Source organism: Clarias gariepinus, chromosome 3 (assembly GCF_024256425.1).
Source record: "Clarias gariepinus isolate MV-2021 ecotype Netherlands chromosome 3, CGAR_prim_01v2, whole genome shotgun sequence".
NCBI lineage: Eukaryota > Metazoa > Chordata > Actinopteri > Siluriformes > Clariidae > Clarias > Clarias gariepinus.
The window spans coordinates 24,567,471-24,589,276 of record NC_071102.1 but is presented as its reverse complement, the minus strand read 5'-3'; the positions used below and the strand labels follow the sequence as shown (position 1 = coordinate 24,589,276).

General features: G+C 38.4%; 1 protein-coding gene across 5 annotated transcripts in view; it reads right to left on the bottom strand.

The window, feature by feature from the left end:
- trioa (trio Rho guanine nucleotide exchange factor a) overlaps positions 1-21,806 on the bottom strand; it is a 138,107-nt gene that overhangs the window by 105,494 nt on the left and 10,807 nt on the right. For all 5 annotated transcript variants that reach the window (XM_053492917.1, XM_053492919.1, XM_053492920.1 and 2 more), the window contains exon 2: positions 3,482-3,535. In XM_053492917.1, coding sequence (XP_053348892.1) covers positions 3,482-3,535 — 54 coding nt within the window. The remainder of the gene's footprint in view (positions 1-3,481; positions 3,536-21,806) is intronic.

The following is a 21,806-nucleotide window of genomic DNA, read 5'->3' as shown; positions in this document are numbered from 1 at the left end:
CAGCTTATTTTAACCACACAAATGCGGACGAGCCATGTTCGGAATAATTGCAGAATGTGAGAACATCTCCTCTGAGTGCATGACACATGCACCTCTCATACTGTGAATCTACAAGGTACGATCGGGAAAGTGCTTCCTCTTCATCAGGAACGAGAGGACCACTTCAGCGCCCCTCTCTCTCGGGACGTCTCTCTTATTTTAGCAACAGAAAAATAATATTTGGATGATGAGAAATAAATAAACAAGCGGCGAGGATGTTTTTAATCGATCAGAGCTTTAGCAAAAAGTAAATATTGAAGCGTGAACAAAACTTCATCCACAATCTGTCTGCATCTAGCTCTCTTAAAAATAGCGTGTGTGCTCTCGGTCTGAGGCGAGCGTTCAGTTTGATAGCAGACGAAAATCCAGACCAGAAAAAAAAGAAAATCAATAACTTCCTCAACAAATAAGTAAAGGTCAAAGCGGCACAAAGTTGTTGAGTTAAAGGCACAAGTGCTGTGACTAACTCTTTCTAAGAATATGTTTAAGGGCAAAGCTGTTGACCTGAACACACACACACACACATTATATAGATATATATTTCCTTTTTGTATTGAAGATGTTTGATATAAACACACTGAAGAGTCACCAGGACCGGTCGGTGTGTCCAGGATAAGATCTTTAACTAGTCCAGGTACAGATTCTTTGATCTTCAAGATGTTTTATCTCTTAGATCATGTTCACATTCGAGTCCAGGGATCATTTCCGTTCACACTTGACTTGAAAGTCTGGTTCATTTTTTGATCAGTAAGAACACAATTGTTTTATGCTTGGAAACTGTTCCCAAGTCTGACTAAAGACGTGATCTCGAGAACGTACGCGATCGTACCTTAGAACTGAACTAGATCGGCATTAAAATGCATCGTCGGTGCCATCCGACGGTTACCTCCGAAATCTCCACGTGCGCGTCAATCTCATCCTCTGACCTACAGTCATATCTGATACAGTAGAAAGGAACGTAAAAACATCATTCTTGACATTTTTTTCAGAAATAACAATAATATGAGTCATAACGCGCAAGTTAACTTCCTTGTTATCTTCTTCTTTTGTGTTTAATAGCAGTTCACAGACGAGCAGGTTCATACCGCCACCTGCTGTATCGGAGAGGGTAAATACGCAAGTGTGCCCGAGTACAAAGCGCAAAAAAAAAGAAAAAAAAAAGGAAGGTAGCAATCGCTCCTGTACACGGCAAAATCAATCGTGCCTAATGTTTAAAACGACTTTGGACATCTAAGAAGGAAGAGTGTTTTTGATCAGTGATGCAACATCATGAAGATTTTACCAGCTCTCGTCAAACACCTCACGTTCACAGAGAACTGCACGGCCTTGAAAACAGAATGATCCCAACTCTAACGGTATTAATGAGCTCCAGCTGAGAAGGTGAAGTGTGTGAGGCGTTCACACGATCAGAAAGCAGAGGATAAACAGAGATAAAAGCGACTCTGCTGTTTTATTTCTGTCTGTTCGCTGTATCTGAAGCGTGCAAGAGGAACACAACACGACCGGCAGAGATCGAGAGCGAAACAGCGAGAGGTGACCTGGTGTTTTTTGTTGTTTTTTTTCCATCCTGATGGGATTCCTACAAGAAAACATCGCAAAGATTTGAACTCCCTCGTACACACAACACACTATACTCAATACTCAAATACCAAAAGTAAACAAAGTCTTTCTGTATTTTGAACAGGTTTACACAGCTACATTTAACCTAATGAACTCTGAGAAATAATGCTTATTTAGGACATCTAGATTTATTTTTGTCCTCCCATTTTTATTATACACACGTATTCTACCAAGATATTGAAAGCCGTCCCTACACAATTAATCAGCGACTAGTTCAGAACATTCCACAATATACGGTTTGTATTAAATTACAAACTAACTAACAATTAAACACATCTACTTAAATACATCTATCTAACTTGTGTTAATTAAAATAAAGGTCAAGCCTGAATGACACAGATTTGTGCTGTGATTAATGAGCACTAAGTCCAAGTAAAAATAAATAAATAAATATAAATAAATATGGGCTCAACTTCATGCAAACGCAAAACAAGAATTGCCAATGCGAAAAGTGCATCGTTAACGAAACCGGGAAAAATTATTTAGATAACGCATTAAGTTTTTTTCCCGCAATTGCTTTTACTCACGTGAAGCTGCTTGCGATTCTTGTTTCATTTATGCTTATTCTTGTACTGCGTTCGTCAATCAAAATTTTTTTATTATTAATGGACCCTAGGTCTGTGTGTTTAAGTGTAAAAGATGAGGGTTAAAGGGGTTTTTTAGTTGAGGTTTTATATGTGGAGGTCAGACTGACACAAATAAACCAGTGTGTGAGAAAACAGTGGATCATGCCACCTAAACTTTTTGAATTTAACCTGCGGGCCAAAAAAGTGTGTCTATTTAATAAAAAATTGTTAATAGTTAACGCGATTTAATTATCAGTAAGGAAAAATGGGTGAAATTTGTAACCCTACTGTAGTTTAAACGTCACTTTAGAAACGTGGCATCGTTACAGGTTGGTAAAGCGAGAAAAACAAGTTGGTGTAAAATATTACATAATACAATAAGCATTGTTAGCAGCAGCAGCCCGTCAGACTGACGTCATTTCGACAGACAAAGTGGGAAATGAAAGAATGCGCTCTTCCTTAAAAAAAATAATTAAAAAAATAGGACGATTAAGTGGACAATGAATCTTTATACACACCACAGTGTTTAAATCTGGTTTTACAGTATATATATATATATATTAAAATATCATGCATTTGTTGTTTGCTGTATGTAGTTGAGCACTTTTTTTGACGTGTTCCTGTTAACCTGCTAGGGAAACTGCAGTGATGCAAAATGCTAGCGACACTGGAGACTCCTTCCAAAAAAACAAACCACTGAATAAAAGTCTCCTAACAAAAAAAACAGATCAACCGATATAAGGTTTTTTTTTGTTGTCATTTTTCATTAAACTAAATTCCTACGAATTCTGTTACACCGTTAAAAAAAAAAAAAAAAAAAACATCTTATAAGCCTGACGCCAAACCTTTACTCCTGTCAGATCCCTGCTGAAAGATAATCACCACCTGACCTTCTAATCAAACCAGAGAACTCGTGAGCTCTGTGGTGGAACGGGTTACACGGTATAATCACATGTTTCTCGTGCCTTGTTCGCACTGAAATAAAAAAAACAAAAAAAACGAAAACAGATAGACGTTAAGATTAAAAAAAATTTCCCCTCCTCCCTGCTCCGGACAGCTGCCTCTCTGTGATTCCGTTACGAATGAGGTTTTCTGTTCTTGCATCACTACAGCAAAACACTAAGTCTTTCCCACAGCATGTTGTGTATAAGCTGCAGATGTGATGGAACGGATTAAAACAAAAATAAACAAAAAACAGTAAACTCTTACTTGGGCCACAAACTTTTCATTAGAACAGAAAAGCAACCGCTCCTTACCTTTTATCTGACTGGATACATCGCTCTTGGGTTCACATTTGGGAAGCGAGCCGTCTACAGGGGAACAGAGAGAGAGAGAAAGAGAGAGAGATGTTTAGTTACATGACGAGTAAAATAAAGCGGAATAACTGTGTATAAATCAAAAGCCGTAAACATAGCGGCTTTGTCTTGTGTGTGTCTGTGCGTCTTTAGCTCTTTTGTGGTCTGAGACTCAACACTGAGCTCTTCTCAACCCTGTGCTGTGAAATAGCGCTGGTGGTAGCACAGAAGCTGAATTCAGCGTTAATCCCTAAGAGCTAATGATCTCTAATTCTTCACATTCAAAAACAACACGCTAAGTGTGGCCTTTCACTATGAGGTGGGGGGGACTCGCGGGATGAACTGGCACTTATAAGTGAAATAGAGAGCATGTGAGGACAGAATAAAAAGCGTGTGTGTGTATGTGTGTGTGTGTGTGCTGGCTATATTGCAGGGAACGTTTAACCTTCTTCCTTGCCAAGCCAAGTTAAACACGCTGCCTGCTCAACCCTCAAATTTTCACGGGGCAGAAAGCCTACGATGTTGATGATGATGATGATGATGATGATGACGACGGGTCAAGCTCCCAAGCTTCTAAACACACCATCATGTTGTTAAAGAAAAGTGAACAAGTGAAATCCAGAAAATGACACAGGCTGAGTGTTAAACACTAAACTTATTGATGACAGCATTCGCCGCAGGTCGGCGTTAATAATACGCACTTCTGCTCTACGTGGATGTTTCCATCGTCAGGTTACTACTGAAGAGGAATCGCTTGAGGTGATTAATCCACTTGCGCTGCCAAAAATCAACGTGACTCTTCTAACACGGGTTAAACCTTCATATTTAAACAGTTACAGTGTTTGAAATTGAAGTCAGCACTACTTTTAGACGACTAACGCAGATCTACTTGCAGAGGTGAAAGGTACCCAAGTTCATTTATTTCATTTCTGTAATTAAGTACATATGACAATATGAAGTGTGTATATATACAGGTCGTCCCTGATTTACAAACGAGTTCCGTTCCGGGAGCACATTCCTAGGTCGGATTTGTTCTTAAGTCAAACAAAGTGAGTCTTATACGCCTTTAACACGAATAAACGAAGCAAAGCATATTTATCCACTAAATCTGTCCCCTCTCAACATGTGGCCAAAAACTGTCATCGTGCCTAAGGAATTGAATTTCTCAGTAAAATGTATGTGCCTTTAAATGGCGAGGACGATTCCGGGCACCATTTCATCTCAGAGCTGTTTTCCACTGTATTGGACTGTGAACTCTGTTTAGTTGAGGTTTTTCCGAAATTAGGATTATTTACCATCAGGACAGCTTTACAGGTCAGTTATTTTTTAATCATCTTGCTCTCAGAGTGGTGCATTTAAACCGGTGAGAGCGACTCATTTCTCCACACATACAATATACCGTATTTTAGACATTTTATACATTCACTGACACACTGAGAATATTGTATATAATTGTAAATTTTGGTATCTGATGCACTGCAGTATCCATTTTTTTCCACAATACACATGAGCTACTTCCGCGATTAAACAGGAGGTGGAACCGCAGTCCGTTCGTACCTGCGGAAAATGCTAACTCAAATGTAGTTGGGAGACTTGTATATTTTTTTTGCTTAAGGGCTGAAACGTTTCAAGTAACGAACGAGTACCTTGAGTAATTTATAGCAAGAATGACTGAGGCAAAACATCTAATTCATTTTAAATGCTTGCGTTATGTTTTTGTGCAATATTTGTTTGGCGTGACACAGCGTGCTTCCGGATGCAAGCTGCCAGTAAACACAGACGAAAAAGAAGGGCTTACGTCACCCACAAAGCGGGAAAGGAGACGCAAACAGTTAGCTGCGTATTGATTTGAGGGAGCGTTCTGTTGCAGGCTGCAAAATAGAAGGGAGCGATAAAAATATCAGCGAGACAAGAGAAGAAGAAACCAGCAAGAGAAAAACGACAGAAATCGTCAGTAAAGGCTTATGTTAGGCCTGAGCGATTTTGAAACTTTTAGGTCTGAAAGCTAAATTGCACAACTTAGTGTTTTTGTTTAATTATTTAAATTTATGTGTGCCTTAGTTTTTTTTGATACTTAGTCATTTGAAATACCTTTTTTCAGGCCTTGTTCACACAGACGTTAAAATCGAGCGTTTTTATGGTGTTCGTAGCGTCCAGTGAGCGCGGATCAAGCATTGGAGTGAATGAGTGTGTTCACACGGGCTTTGGTGATGCGCGTTTGTCAGGCTGCGCGTTTATACAGCGTCAAAAAAACGTTGCATGCAGCTTTTTCTTGGTGCTTAAATCCCAACGAACGCAAGAAACCGCTTCTAGTTTGTTTTCTTCGCATTTATTTATGCATGCTTTATTATGCGTTTATTTATACATGCTATACATAGGAAAAGGGGGAAAAAGGCAAAATAAAGAAACTGGAAACTGATATCCGACAGTAATTAAAAAACTTGCGCGAAAATTTTGGCATTTCTTCATAAACCACAAAAAAACCTCCTTAAATCCGCCGTTGTGCAGTCAGAGGGTGAACCCAGTAGTGGCAACTATTTTTTCTCTCCCTACATCGCCGTATTACGAAAAATTTTTAAAACAAGAAGATTAATGTCTAATATAGCAAAATGGTCCATATTAAAAGGAGGGACCTGAAATAAAACGACAAGGGCTTTCATATCCAGTTCCCGACACACTGCCCCCACAGGTTAACACACAAACTACAATTTGGGCTGCAGGCTGGCATGTAGAAGTCAACCAAACGGCACTATAAAACGCAACATAAACGTCTAGGATGTTCAGAGCGCATTTGTTTATCCAAAAATTTTACACCCGTGTGAACAAGGCTTTAGTTTTTGCACCTGAGAAAAGGCTTTAAAATAAGACTGTAATGCACTTAATTCATCTCAGTCAACTTTAAGCTGTTCCTTGTATTGTGAATAAAGACAATGTTTATTTTTTATAAAATGCTGTATGCATTTAAAAAAATAAAAGTAAATTTTTCTAAAAACAAAAACAATTAATCGTTGTTTCTCGTACATTTTACATTACTGTTTAATTAAGCAAAAGTACCGGATTTTTTTTATCTGATTATCCGATTACTCGAAGAAAAAAAATTTTAGAATACTCAATTACTAAAATATTCAATACCTACAGCCCTAATTGCTTTATTAGAAGATACTTGTTCCTTCACTACATCATACAACAAATATCTGTACTTTTACTTCACTGCATTTTTGCACGGCTTCGTGTTAGACAGCCACAGTCACCTGCTGACAATCACACTGAACTGTGCTTTCTTTTGTGACGCATTAAATATTGTTATAGGTTGAAATCAGAAATTAAGCTGGCTGCAGACGCCGACTTGGAAGCAGAGAGAGAGAATTTTACTATGAAAAGGGCTCTCAAGAGCTAAAACAAGCTTAAGGAATTTGATAAGCAAAAAGTCCTTTCAAGTTGACATGTAAATGGAGGACTTCTACTTATATTTCGGCGATTTCTGATCTCGAACCTTGAGTAATGTAACCATCCATAGCGGAGAGCAAATTTTCTATGCTGTCTTTTGGGGGGAGGATGGTAGCACTACTACATCAATCTCAGCAACATGGACGTCTGTTAGCTCATACAAGCGAAAGGGGCGGATAGCGCTTCCCTCAGAGGGTGTTCGACCTCACCTGATGTAGAAGATCCCCAATGGGACGATTTGTCTGACTTGTATGCTAAAGACAAGTGCTGGCTCAGTGGTAGGTTACTCATCTTCAATGCAGAAAGTCTGGGTGCAATTCCCACCCAAAAAATACATATCCCAGCCACATGCAGTGCCGGTCCCAAGCCTGGATATGGTGCAACACTGTATTTACTGTTTACTTTAAGTAGTCTCCCCACCGCCCCGCACCCGCCCCGCCCCCACCCTCTCTTATCCTGGGTTATTCTAACTCCCCTTATTTAAATTTATTACTCTTTTGAAACAATGGAAAGCAACTGCAACTAAAAGACTGCAATTTTCCTTCTGGGATTAAAAACGTCCTTTGAATTTTGAATCTTATTGGCATTGGAGCAATTTTCTGAATAGGTTTTATTGCCAAGTTTCCTCACTTTCCTCATCTTTCCAAGATATTCAGAAACTGAAAACACGCAGCTTGTGACTGTCTAATTAAGGCTGAATGAACGCACCCTCACAGAAACCTTCACTACATCAATGATTTTATGCGATTCTGTTATACAAGTGTGTTCGCATATTGAATCTGTAGTTCTACCGTCATGGCTGCAAGAAATATTCTACGATGCTTTCAAATAGATATTTAAATCAAATAGATTTCAATACTGAAATCCCCCCCCCCTTATGTGTAAGGGATAAAAAGCACTGATGACCTCCAGGGATCCCTGAAGATGTTGGGGGAGGAGAGGCACGAGAGGCAGGAGCGCTGACGGATAGGGACATATGTCTCTCTCTCTCCTTCTCTCTCTTTCCGTCTCTGTCTCTTTTATCATAGAAGGTCTAAAACTCAAAGAAATCCCTGTGATGTCATCACCTTTCAAGACCACTGACAACACAAACCTACCCCGGTAATATGAGCCAAGACCGCTCCAGTGGGGTGTGTACTGGTGGAAGGAAACCAGCCGAGGAAGGAAAAAGAGATGTAGAGATAAAGAGCATGAGGAAACAAAAAGGACCTCCAGGAATTTCAAAACTAGCAGCGCCGCCTCTTCAACGTTCTGCAAAAGGAAATTTCTCTCCTGATGTTTCGTGGCGATCGGAGATTCCAGACATCTCGAGTGCCAGAAACTGGAGAGCGAACACAAACACTGGACAAGTTTCTGATGGCATGCCAGATGCATTCCTGCTTGGTCCTAGTACAGTATTAGATGCGTGCTGAGCTTTAGAGAAACAACACTTCGCTGAACCTCGGTGGGCCAGCAGACTAACACACTCACACCTCAGAGCTGGAAAGTTCCTATTATACCACGGGGAAGGGACACAAATCTTACATCTAGGAATCGGTTCACAGAACTGTGACACAGAGACTATCGATTCAATTTTCGAGCACTAAGGCTTTTTTATTTTTATTTGATTCAACAGCATTAATGTTTATTTATATTAATGTGTTCTTGATTTGTCTTGAACTGTATATCCTTCAGTTCAAAATATATGTCTCATACAAAGCAATAATCTCTTTCCTCTCCGTCTCGCTATTCCACGCTTCACTCCAGTAGGTGGCGGTAATACATTATTTGCTTAAAAATTCAAAAGAAGAAGTAGCAATACTAGAACGAGAGAAAAACGAGAGTATTTTTCAAGCGAGTTGCAAACAAAAGTGTCGGTTTTATCATTTTATGTTCCTAACTTTATCTAAACAATTGTACGTGTGAGAAACGAATCAAATCCATCAACAAAAGATCGATTGAATCACACAGTTTTGTAAATCACATGTTTTAACTTTAACAATTTATTTTGTCTCTTTCTCTCTCTAAAAGCCTGCTGAGAATAATTATATTATTGCAAAACAAATAAATAAAAAAAAGATCTGTTTGATATTCACTGCATTAAAAAAAAAATAAAACATTAAATACAATCAGATCCTGATGTAGGTCAAAGTTCAAACCAGGATCAATAAATCACTAGGCAGAGCTCGATGGGAGTCGGTTCCATAATTGATTTCGGTTTGAGTAAACTCATCTATGATCGACCATGACTCTTGCACTTATGCTTCCTTAAAAAAAAAAATTTATCAATCCTATCACCATTCACCATCACACACGCATCCATACTCACATAAGCAAAATATACACAAACGAAAGTCCAGTCTTTATGATCTTTAGCAAATAAGAGGAAAGGCTTTTACTTTCACTAGTAAACATCCCTATAGTTTTTACTGTCGATTTATTTATTTTTTTTAAATGCAATGTCACCAAATGTTTAAGCGAAGTCCATTTATCCCCCCACACAATCACATTTGTTTCACGAAGTTGACGTTCCAGGATTTGATAATATGTTGAAGGATTCCTAAATCAGTTCCAGCACTTTCAAATCTCCTCAGTTGTTTTCTTTGCTTGACGCAGCTCGATAATCTGAACTTTCAGAAATATCCAGGCAGCGTGCATTAACGTTAACGTATAACGACATCGCTGTCGGAGCAGAAGTACAGTGTCACTGTAGGTTGACTAGTATTTGTATTTTTTTATGAAAAAAAAAACAAAAACAAAGTACGGTCATGCTAGAGAGCAGACGTGGACACAAGTTATATCTTGATTACAAGGAATAAAACTATTATGACAAATAACTGTAAGATCTTTAACATATTAACTACTGTGTGGAAATTTCACTGTCTATTCTATTATCATATATTCTATTTTCACTATATTTTTCGAAAAATTTTTGCAGAGTTTTTCTTTGTATTGCTGCATTATCCCTAGCAAAGAGGTCGAGCACACCTCCTCACTAAGATAAAGGTTTTTGGACTTTCCCCACTCAGAGTTGCTTTGAGAAGTTTCCTAAAACACTTTTAGTCTAGGACTCCCAGCTTAGGATAATTTAGGAGCTCTCTGAAAGAATCCTAAGAAGCTTTGTGAATACGGGCCCGGGATTTTTGGCGAGTCACTATAGATACACTAATCAGACAAGGTTGAATCGTATATTTATTTGGAACTGTGACCAAGCAGGATATGAGTGTCTCCCACTCACAAACACACACTCACCCATGTAAAAGTTTGAGCCTCCTCCAAAAGCCCCTGTGCTGTCAGCCAGATCAGGACAGAAACAAAAAAGTAGGGGAAAAAAAAAAAAAAAAAACAGTGCCACACTAAACCCAGTGAGTCAACAGCACGTGGTCATGTCGGGGCCCATGTGTTTCCCCTGTAATAAACAACAATCCCTCCCATTCAGTCGGTGAGCGCACTAAAGCGAGCGCATGCTTTATGAGGAGACCCCGAGCAGTGATCTGTGCCCTGTGATGAGCGCTGCGATGGGCTGAACATTCACAGATGAATCACAGGGAGGGGAAAGAGGGGCCGCTTGATTGCTACGTGCTTTCAGTCTGCCTCATCCACGGCTACTCATTCGTTTCAGGAAGAGAGCATGAGAGAGAGAGAGAGAGGGAGAGAGGAAAAAAATAATGACCTGCTTCAACCAGGCCAAAATTAACCTCCTGCTTCCCATTTGATCTTTTCTTTTTTTTTTATGGAAGCAAAGTGGAAACCAAATATTGCAGCAGTAGATGGACATGTGTGCATGACTCCACTTTATTAATCTCAAAGAAATTGTACAGTGCTGTGAAGAAGTTTTTGTCCCCTTCCCCTGATTTATTTATTTATTAATTTCATACAAGATGTGCCCGCGACTTTGAAATTAAATTGCACACATAAGCGTGTTATTAGAAAATGTACAGCACCATCTGTTAAATTTTGGAATAACCACATTTTTAATGCGTTACCATAAAATGCATGGAATGAAAGTGCGAGATTGTGTAGATTTCAATCGCACACCCATCACCGCGTATTAAAAAAATTAATGTTTACACCAAATGTTAAATTTTGAGATTTAATAATAAAATTTTTTTTACAATGTCGATTTAAAAAAAAATATTTTTTTTGTATAAGAGCGTTTTCTATTTAAAATTCAATTTAAAGTAGCATATCTTCTCTTCCCGTGGGCCGAAACAAAGCCTATATGTCAACTCAAGCTCAGCCTTGAAAAACACATTAAAATTTGTTTTAATGTAGTTTTAATGTGATGCGTGCACAAAAAAAAACAAAGACAGACAAACAAAACTTCCAAAAAAAATCCTGATTCCACATGAATGAATTTTTCCGCACTTATCTTTAATCAACAGACACGCCGACTTTACAGTTTTATTATATGTATAAATAAATTTCACTCTTAAACGTCACACGAAGATAACCAAATTAAATACAAAATGTCAGTTTCAAATGTTGATTTCATTTAAAAGCTGTCCAAACCTGTAAAAAAGTAATCCTACCCCTTGGTAAATCATGTACGAACTGTGATGTTTAGGAAGCTGAATTGAATCTCACTTGCCACACCCAGGCCTGATGATTACTGCCAGATCTGTTGAATCAGGAAATTCCTTAAATAGAACCTGTGTGAGAAAGTCAAGCGCGCTAAAAGATCTTAAAAAGCAACACATCATGCCACGATCTAGGGAAATTCAAGAACTACGATTATCTTCATGTAATATTAAAATTGGTTTGATAATCTAAAAAAATCTAAAAGAAAAAACGTTTTTCAAACCTTTCTGGGCCTACGTGAAAATGTAACTGCTATCCACCTCAAAAAAACATTTAAATAAATAAATAAATAAATAAATGAATCAATAAAAATAAAATTAAGGTTTTGGAGTGGCCTAGTCAAAGATTTCACCTCAAAGTCTTTAATCTGATTGAGATGCTAAGGCCGCTCGTGCTCCAAAACCCATCCAATAAATAAAATCATTATCATTTGAAAACTGCATTTTTTTTAGTATTATTTACTCTAGTTATCGTTGTGTAATATTAAAATTAGTTTGATGATCTGAAACAAAAAAGTATGCAAAAAATAAATAGATAAATAATAAAAATCAAGAGGGGGCATATACTTTTTCATATCACTGTAAAATTAAAAGAGAGATAGCTAGTGAAGTAAATTATTCGGATTAAGCAACAGTAAATTTTCAAAAGTATGTGGACGCCTGGCCATCACACTGCAAACTTTTACTACAAGGTAAGCAACAACGCAAACAATTGTCAATAAAATCTGGGTTTGTTTCCAAAGGAAAGGTTTGAGAAACTCTTGACTTGTCCTCAGATCTTAATCACAGATCAATAGGATGTGACGGAGAAACTATTCCGATCCACGGATACTCCACCTCACAACAAACACCTCCAGAGATCTTACGAAGCCCACGGTTTTAATGTTATGGCTGATCTGTGTAGCTACCCTCATGCACACGTACGTTAATGATCTGCTGCTGTCAAAACAATAAGAAACATCCTGTAGTCACCACCCAGTTGTCTCTCGGTGCCGCTCGCTATTCTTTTCCACAAACACCGTTTACATAAACACTGAACTCGCCATGAATAAAGTTCACTGAACTATTTAAAACAAGATTTTTACACAGCACCACCCAACAGCCTGGGGAGCTCCGCTTCGACGTGTCATAGTTACTACAACACCGACGTAGATTCGAGTCGCGTAATAAGGAAGCACTAAGGTTAAAGGTCGAGGTAAGCTACTACAACGACAACAATAACAACCTGTCTGAGAAAGATTGAAAAAAATAATCATCTGACAGAAAGCCTGACAAAGAGAGGTCAGAACAGATAAAGTTTAACGTGGTCTCTATGGAATCGGCCCAGCAGGAAGTCAGATGGCTCTATAATTTTACAAGATGTCCTACTTTACTTTCAGAACCAATTTAAAAGAAAAAAAAACAGCAGCGTTTATCTTTGGGATAATAATTATCTCAAGCCTCTGTATAAAAAAAAAGATGAGTCACTGTATTATTCGAGCACGGCACGGCCTAGACATGATGAAAGGGTAGGGCTCTGTTCCTGGCTTCTTCTCGTGTATTAAATAATTAAATACGTACAAAGGCAAAGCAAAAAAGTGCAGGAAAAAAAACGGCGACTCAACAAAACATAAACGGGAAAAGAAAGAAAAAAACATGCCGGTGCAGTTAGTTATATAAATGGAGGTTTTGTGATTCATTCACGATTGATTTGTACCGGGAACACAATTGCTTCGCCCCCACTCTCCCCCGCGGCCAGCGTTCACATTGTTTTTGTTTTCTGTACTCGGGTGCACGTGCGTATTTACACTCTCCAAATCAGCAGGTGGCAGTGTGCATCTACTTGGTTTGTGCAAAAGTCTTGAACCCCTCATTTCTCCATATTTTGATCTCAAAGAGCCAGAGTTTATTGTAATTTTTTTTTTTTATGTAGTCTTGAGGTATACTTCTCCAGGCTTCCGCAAGGACATTTTTTTGCCTCTCATTTTCAAAGGAATGTATTTTTGGGACAGACGAGATGGGAAATGCAGTTGCTGCTGAGGTTGTTACATAACCAGTTTTTAAACCGCTTTAGGCAAATAAAAAGGCGTCAGTTTAAGCGCGCAGTAAACACCATGTAGTGGTGTCCATTCTCCTGACGTCTTCCCAGGCAACCTTTAAACGAGGACACTGCATCACCAGCATTTCCAGCATTCCCCTGGAGATTTAAGAGCACAGTCTTGCAGCAAAATTATAATGCGGAACCTTATTATAAACCTGTGTTTTTTATACTTTACATTGTATATTCGTCTCAAAGGTGTACAAGACTCACTTTGTCGGACTTACAAACAAACCTGGACATACGAACATACTCCTGGAACGGAACTTTATCATAAGTCGGGGACAACCTGTAATTAAATTTAATATGAAAAAATGAGCGGTGGCCTCAGACCTTTGCACAGGGCTATACTTTTGTTGAACTGATTTGACACAACAGGTGAATTTCTTGTGAGAGACAAAATAGTACAATTAATATCACTGACCAGGTTTCATCCGCAAGAAACCACAAAAAAAGAAACTGAAACCAACCTGAAAAGTTGCCTTTTGGAAAAAGAATACCTATTTGTCTTAGGCTTTGCATGGGGAAATAAGCTTGCAGTGGTGCACACACCTTTCTGACATCCAAATGGTTTCCACTGAAACATCCTTCTTTCAATATTTTTCTAAAGAAATAATTCGGTCACACAAACATACCTAGGCCTTTTGTTTGCACATGTTAATTAGTCTTAACACTGATTCTGTGCAATTAGTCTGCATGGTCAGCTCTGTTGCCTCGTACCTACAGGGTTGGGGGTTCGAATCCCGCCTCCAGTCTGCGTGTGTATGGAATTTGCATGTTCTCCTAGTTCTTCATGGGATTCCTCTGAGTATTCCAGGATTTCCCAATAGCCAAAAAAAAAACTTTTTGTAGGAAGACTGGTGTTTCCAAATTACCTGTAGTTTATGTTTGTAAGAAGACCTCTGCAGCGTAACTTCCTCTTGATCAATGATGTGAAGCCATCAGGTCACTGAGGCCAACCACAGGTCTGCTCTTTCCCTAATAACAGGGCACCATAAAGCCTGCCCCAAGGGTGCATTATTAGTGCCATTTTCTAGTACTTACTTGCTCTCGAGGCCAAAAGTCACCCAGGTTTCTGGAAACCACGGTTCGAGAGCACACCAGGATATTAAAAAAGGGGGTTTGAATGCGATCTAAGAACGCGTATGCATTCAGAAGCAAGATAGAAAAGACTAGAGGAAACGGAGAGGGCCGGCTGGTGCTGTATCTCTCTCTCTCGCTTATAAAGAGTCAAACAAAACCAGGTCACACAGAGGCAGAGGGGAGAGATAGCAAGCAAAGGACACGCAAACGAGTCTCCCCATCCCCCTGCTCCATTTCTCTGATCTATTTCCACTCCCTTCATTTCTTACCCACATTTCTTTTTTTTTTTGACCTGTCTGTCAGTTCACTCTATCCAACATCACCTCGACAAAGAAGAGGCTTAAGCCTCAGCAAAATCAAAGTCAGATGAAGTCCACACGTTAAGAACCGAGAGAATTCTCAGTGTGTGTGTGTGTGTGTGTGTGTGTGTGTGTGTGTGTGTGTGTGAGAACACTGATCCGCGTTTTTAACACTTGCTCCGACTTGTAGGATTCCTGGAAGTTAATCATCAGCCGTTTGCAAGCATCTATCCCGGGTTTCAATTGTCTTTGTCTGAGATGTGCATGAAGGAGCTCGAGCTTTTCAACACTCGAAAGGAAAGAAGGTAAAAAAATAAAAACTCCTGGTTCAGTTATGTAAATAAGGACCTCATAAAACAGCACTTAAAGAAGGTTAACAGCAGTTCACACACACATACACTCAGTCGATCTCACACACAACTGGGGTTTTCATAAGAGACTATGAATAAGTAGGTAAGCCCACATGTATATCCATCTGCTTAGAAGAAGAAGAAGGAGGAGGATGAGGAGGAGGCATGACTCAGGTTAGGGGGAAAAAACGTTTACACAGTTACACACTAATCCTTCAAGCCTTAACCTAAACAAGCATGTGATGATGATACGGAAAATATCGTCACTCGTCCATCCAGATGAGTTGTCGTTTGAGCAGCGTTATTCATGTCCGTTACAATAATCCCACGAAATAATAATAGCCTCCGATCAGCTCGAATTAGTCTCAGACCCACTCATTACACACTTTTACACCAGTCTTTAAAACACTGCGTGCTAAGGAGGTAAAACGCGTTTAAAAACTGTTTCTTTATAATCCTTCAGGTGGCACACTCTGAACTATTCACACATTTTCATCCCGCGTGGTAGGACTAAATTATTTGCCAAGTTTCTTTAGAAATGATAATTATGGCGGACCAAATAAGGATAACTGCTGCTTAATTTTATATATATATATATATATATATATATATATATATATATATGGGGGTCTTGCATTAGCATTTAAAAAGCTACACACGGTGAAACAGAAGATATTTCGTAAAAGGCAAGAGGGGTGTTTCTGCTGTAATAATATTAACAGATCTTGAACTTGTTAAAATGTGGTACGATTAGGCAACTTTAATAAAGATGGAACATTAATAATGAACATTTATTAATTATTTTAATAGTGACAACTATCTGAATACACAGGGTTTTTTTGTGATTTGCTCAGCACTGAGCAGCATTAACAGGGAATTCAAGTCAAGTAGTAACTTAAGTTAAGTAAAAAATTAACAGAAACTATCTAGCTAACTAGGACACCTAATTAGCTGACAATTTAAGACAAATCAAATTTACACCTTAAATGATCAAAAACTATTGTAAAATACTTAAAAATACATAAAAAGACATTACTACACAAAAGGTAAAGAGACAACAAAGTGCAAGCAGGAGCGACAACATGATACAATGCCATAAACTGTGATATACTGAGATAGTGAGTAAAGGTAATGCAAGTTAATAACATGATAGATAAATTAAAAAAAAATTAATAAATAAATACAAAACATTTTTGTGAGTAGCAGCATAGACGAGAGAGAGTCCTGTTATCGGCCATGTGGACACGAGAGAGCTGATTTGCAGTTTACAGTCAAACACCGAATTACGTTTCTAGAGAACGCACAAATTGTGAAAAACCATAAATTTTGGACGTGGTCATGCCTATTTTTATGGGATTAAACCCCAAAAATGCTCCCAGATCTGCTCCCAAAACACTTTAATTTAATTTCAAACTTATTACTTTCAAATTACTTAAAAAAAAAATGTATGTAAAGGTAAACCCGTATACCGTACAGTACTGTACTGCTGTGTCTCCCAAAGTGCTAAAATGTAAAATACCGTATACGTACCGGACTTTACGTAAGCCCGTTTTATTTATGTGCTGTGGTTTTCTTTGGTTATAAGTACAGTAGAGTAAATACGTTAATAATTCACTCTACCAAGAAGCGTTTTCCTCTACATTACTAAAAAAGGTATACAGTATTATATTTTATATGGAAATTTAGCTGAATTTACATTAACATTTATGCTACAAAAAAATTGTAAATTATATTGTTATTAATAGTCACTGAAAATTATATATTGCCATGAAAAAAAAGAACATTTAAAAACAAATCGCGGAGGACGTTTGCGTTTTCTGCGACAATTATTAGTTTGGTTCTAAGTAAAAAAAAAAAAAAAAAAACAGCTAACAACGAAGGAAGCGACTCCGCGGGGGGGTCGACTGTACACGGAAACAATTCATCGGGTCCTGGTATAATGGTTGGTAATATTCCTCTGCAGCATTACGCCTACTCCACTCTCCTTAAACCTGAAATGATGTAAACGCTCATTTTCCTGTCTAAAGGTTCAGGCTGATGAAATCATTTATCATGAAAAGTAACAAGCAAGGGAAAGGGAAAAAAAAAAGACATGCATCACATCAACTCTGAAGAAAACACATTGAGAGGAATAATTATATAGTGATGTCAAGTTTATGCAACTTTTTCTCTAAAATAACAAATCTTTTTTTTTCCTCCATATAATGAGCTTTCCCATCTCCTATTATTAAGGAAAATAAATAAATAAAAAAATGCTGACTTTCAAGTGACACTTTCGCTCCAGAGATGATGTGGTTCAAGTCACCTTCATTCCACCTTTTCGCGGTGTTGCCATCACGTTCTCCTCACAATACCTGCTCAGGATAACGAAGCAACCCGTTTAGTGTGCACGATTACAGTCTTTATCCCATTGGTCATCATTCTGACAAGCTTACATTCAGAATGTCTTCGGGCAGGATGTCTTCATGACACCGAGACAAAGGGGTCAAAGCAAACACACGATAAATCAAAAACAGGATTTAAAACTTTTTAAGGTAAAATTTATTTTAAAGGCACGCTAATCAAGTCTTGCTTTCATAGAAATGTTCGAGCTTCACACTGATCGCAGCACCGCAAAAAAGCTTAGGAGAGCGCGGACGGTCCGAGTCACAGAACATTTGCAAGGTAAATGCAGGGATCGTTGGATGTGATTTTAGTAAAATGCTTGGCCATCTGACAAGACTGTCTCCACCATTTCTTCTAAAAACTTACTACAGTTTTTGTACGCTTTGCTTTAAACATCCAGTCACACCACAGTGCAGGACATCTGGTCACATCTGGTCACTCTGCGTCAAGTCTCAAACATTACCCACAACAACCTAAACCAACAACCTAACAATAAACACGTATTATAAAACTATTTCAACTACCAACATCTAAACAGTAAAATGTCTTACTGTAAGGAGACTTTTGTAACAAAAACATCTGTAAAAGAGGATCTGAGTGTCGATATCCCATTCCCACCAAAGTCAAAGTGCTAGTTTATGTCTGGTGCTAGTGCCGGTTCAGAGCCACTTTGTTTTTCCATGGGCTTGAGAGTCACGTCATCACGTCACTGCATACGTCAGTGTACGTTTCTACTTTCCCACCAAGGCTAAAGGCAAAAAAGTAAAGGAAAAAAAAGCTAGCAACAAGCATAACAACAAAAATGGAAAACTTTAACGTGGCTTTGAGAGCGGTTCTTCTCACTTTACATAGGGAAACTTAAGGTACTGAAGATTATATAGGAATACTTAAGGTACTAGAGCTTAAAGTACTAAAGCTTTACATATGGAAAGTTAAAGATACTAATGCTTTGTATAGGAGTATTACAGCTTTATAATAGAGGTACTAAATTTTACACAATAATACTGGAAGGTACTAAAGCTTTACACAAAGAAACTTAAAAAGGTACTCAAGCTTTACATGGGGAAACTAAAGTTACTAAAGATTATATAAGGATCCTGAAGGTACTAAAATTATGTAAACGTACTTAAGCTTTACATGGAGTTACTAAAGGTACTAAAGATTATATAATAATACTAAAAGTACTAAAGCTTCACATAGGGAAATTATAGGTACTAAAGATTATATAGGGATACTAAAGGTACTAAAATTATACAATGGTAATACAGCTTTACACAGGGAAACTAAAGGAACTAAAGATTATATAAGATACTACAAGTACTAAAACTTTAAATAGGGAAAGTAAAGATTATATAATGGTACTAAGATATTAATGCTTTACATAGGGAAACTTAAGATAATAAAGGTTATGTAAGGATCGTAAAAGGTACTAAAGCTTTACATAGGACTATAAAAGGCATTAAAGACTATATAATGGTACTAAAGGTACTATAAAGTATACAAGTTTACTGAGGGTATGGAAAACTGAAGATACCAAAAGATTATATAGGGGTAACAGAAGGGACTAGAGCTTTACATAAGAATACTAAAGGTACTCAAAATTATACAAAAGGTACTAGGGGAAGTAAAGGTACTAAGGATTATATAAGAATACTATAAGTACTAAAGAGTATACTGTACAGGTATAGTAAAGGTAAAGTTAAACAAGTTAAACAAAAAGTACTAAAGCTTTACACAGGGAAACTAAAGGGACAAAACATTTACAACCTTTAATTGGAATTAATAAAGTCCTCCATTTTTATAGAGGGATACTAAAGGTACTAAAGCTTTACAAAAAGAACAAAGGATTTTGAGCATATCAGTGAATCTCACACCTGGAGTTATAAACTTCTATTGTGCTTTATCACATTGCATGGTGTGTACACACACACACACACGCACACACAAAGGGAAATCACAGCCTGTCTATCAGTGATAATCATTTACACACTCCCCATTTGACCCAGCAGCTGGACGTAACGCAGCACGTTAAAACCCAGCAGAAAGTATCAGCACCAGTTCAGCCAAATGTGAATGAACACTGCGATCAACACGCCGATACACAAACAGTGTGTCCCAGCCCATCACAAAGGTTCAGGGTGGAGCAGAAATTCAGTTTGGCTCCATTGTCGTAGAGTTTTGTTTTGGTTTTTGTGTTTTGTTTTTCGTTTTGTTTTTTTTTATATTAGAGGCGTGCGCTGTATCCTGCGTGATTTATCACGTGCACACAGACGGGGTCTGTAGAAGATTGATCTATTGATTCAGAAGATGAGAGGCAGCACCACGCCATATTTCCACTCGCACTCGATGGATTTCTGACAAAAACGCAAGTCGTGCTTTGTTCCTGGGTAAAACTGCAGTGTCGTTGCTGCCGGGGATCGACCCCACTGCTGTTGATCCATCTGGTAACTTGACAAGGAAAGACGGCTCATTAAAACACTTTTAGGAGGCGTTAATCATTTACAGGGAGCAGGTTAGTCCACATTTCTTGTTGAGACAGACTCGTTTCCCCCCACAATAAAAGAAGAAGACACCAATACTGAGCAGAAGCAAAATAAAAGTAGAATAATGTGAAGGGATGCATTTAGGACTGCCATCACTGAGCAAATTATAAAGCAAAAAATAAAAACAAAAGAGTGAGTGAGTGAGAAGAAGAATGTGGCGGAATGGGAATCTGAGCGCTTGACCCCGAGCGCTCGGAGAAGTGGGACATCAACTGAACGCCACATTTAAAAATGAAGCACTTTAAAGAAACAAAAATAATAATAATCTTAAGGAAATTAAATATTTTAAGATTTTTAAAATGGTTGTCCCATGATCAGAGTCCGTCATAGTGATGTCACAGCGGGACAGAGGAAATCTTTAACAGAAGGTACATTTCTTCTTAAAGGGGTCATACGGTCCTACATGCACTTTTTTAAGCTGTTTGGACTGAAATGTGTGTTAGGAAACTGCGTACACAACCACTCTACAGTGATAAAGAGCCACCCAGTGATTTTCTTCTCATTTATTAAAATAAGATGCCCCTTCTGAAATCAGGCCAATCTTAAATGCCTGTCGATGTGACGCCACACCGACAGAGGCCGCTTCTACTATAGTTGATTGACACTGGTGTTTTAGCAAAGACCCGCCCCGAGTGAGAAGGAGCTATCGGCCATTGTTTTTCAATGTTGGAGCAAGATGCCGCCTAAGCGAGTGTGGTGTACAGTTGTTGGGTGTAATAGTGAACACAGCAGTCGTCATTCACTACAGACATCTGAGCCGCTGAGGACGCAGTGGCTGAATTTTGTTTTTGAAGCTAACGTCCCCGCGGCCGATCTACCTAAATGCGTTCATGTTTGCGCTAATAATTTTTCACCAGACTGTTTTATAAACGCGGGTCAATATAAAGCAGGTTTTGCTAGGAAGCTGCTCCTAAAAAATGGATCTGTACTAACGCTTTGTGTTCCTGTTTCATCTTTACCAGGCTCGGTGAGTGTAATTTCTTTTTCTATGAATCTTTGCAGATTGCCTTTTCTAATAATCACGATGAATGCGGAGTGTTAGGTAACTTACACTCTCATAGAACATGGTTATGTCGTCTTCTCTATGTACATCCGTCCCTATATAATTCCTAATCACACGTTTATAATAAACAATGCATTAAGGTGATTGTCTAGTTGCAAACTATATTATGCTTACCTTTGTAACACTAGATAGTTAATAACGATGTCTGTCAATGATTAAGAAGTCATGTAAACACATCAGTAAACACATCGCGTTCGTATCTCTCTCAGTAAGCTTCTCCGCTTTTGTTGTTGTTGCTCGCGGCAGCGTAACAGCCCGTTAATTCATGCCCAAACTTCCGGGTGGGTTCTGTACTTAAATCAAACCAAAACTTACTTAAGAAAACAGGCTCAGGCTCTATATTCCAGGGTTTTCGCACTTTGGACTGCATTACCCACAAAGCATTGCCCGCACTGGACTACACTCCCGTGGCTATACCCCATGTGTGTTGTGAAGACACGCCCCACAGAACTGGGAGGCGGGCTCAGCAGAGATCATAAG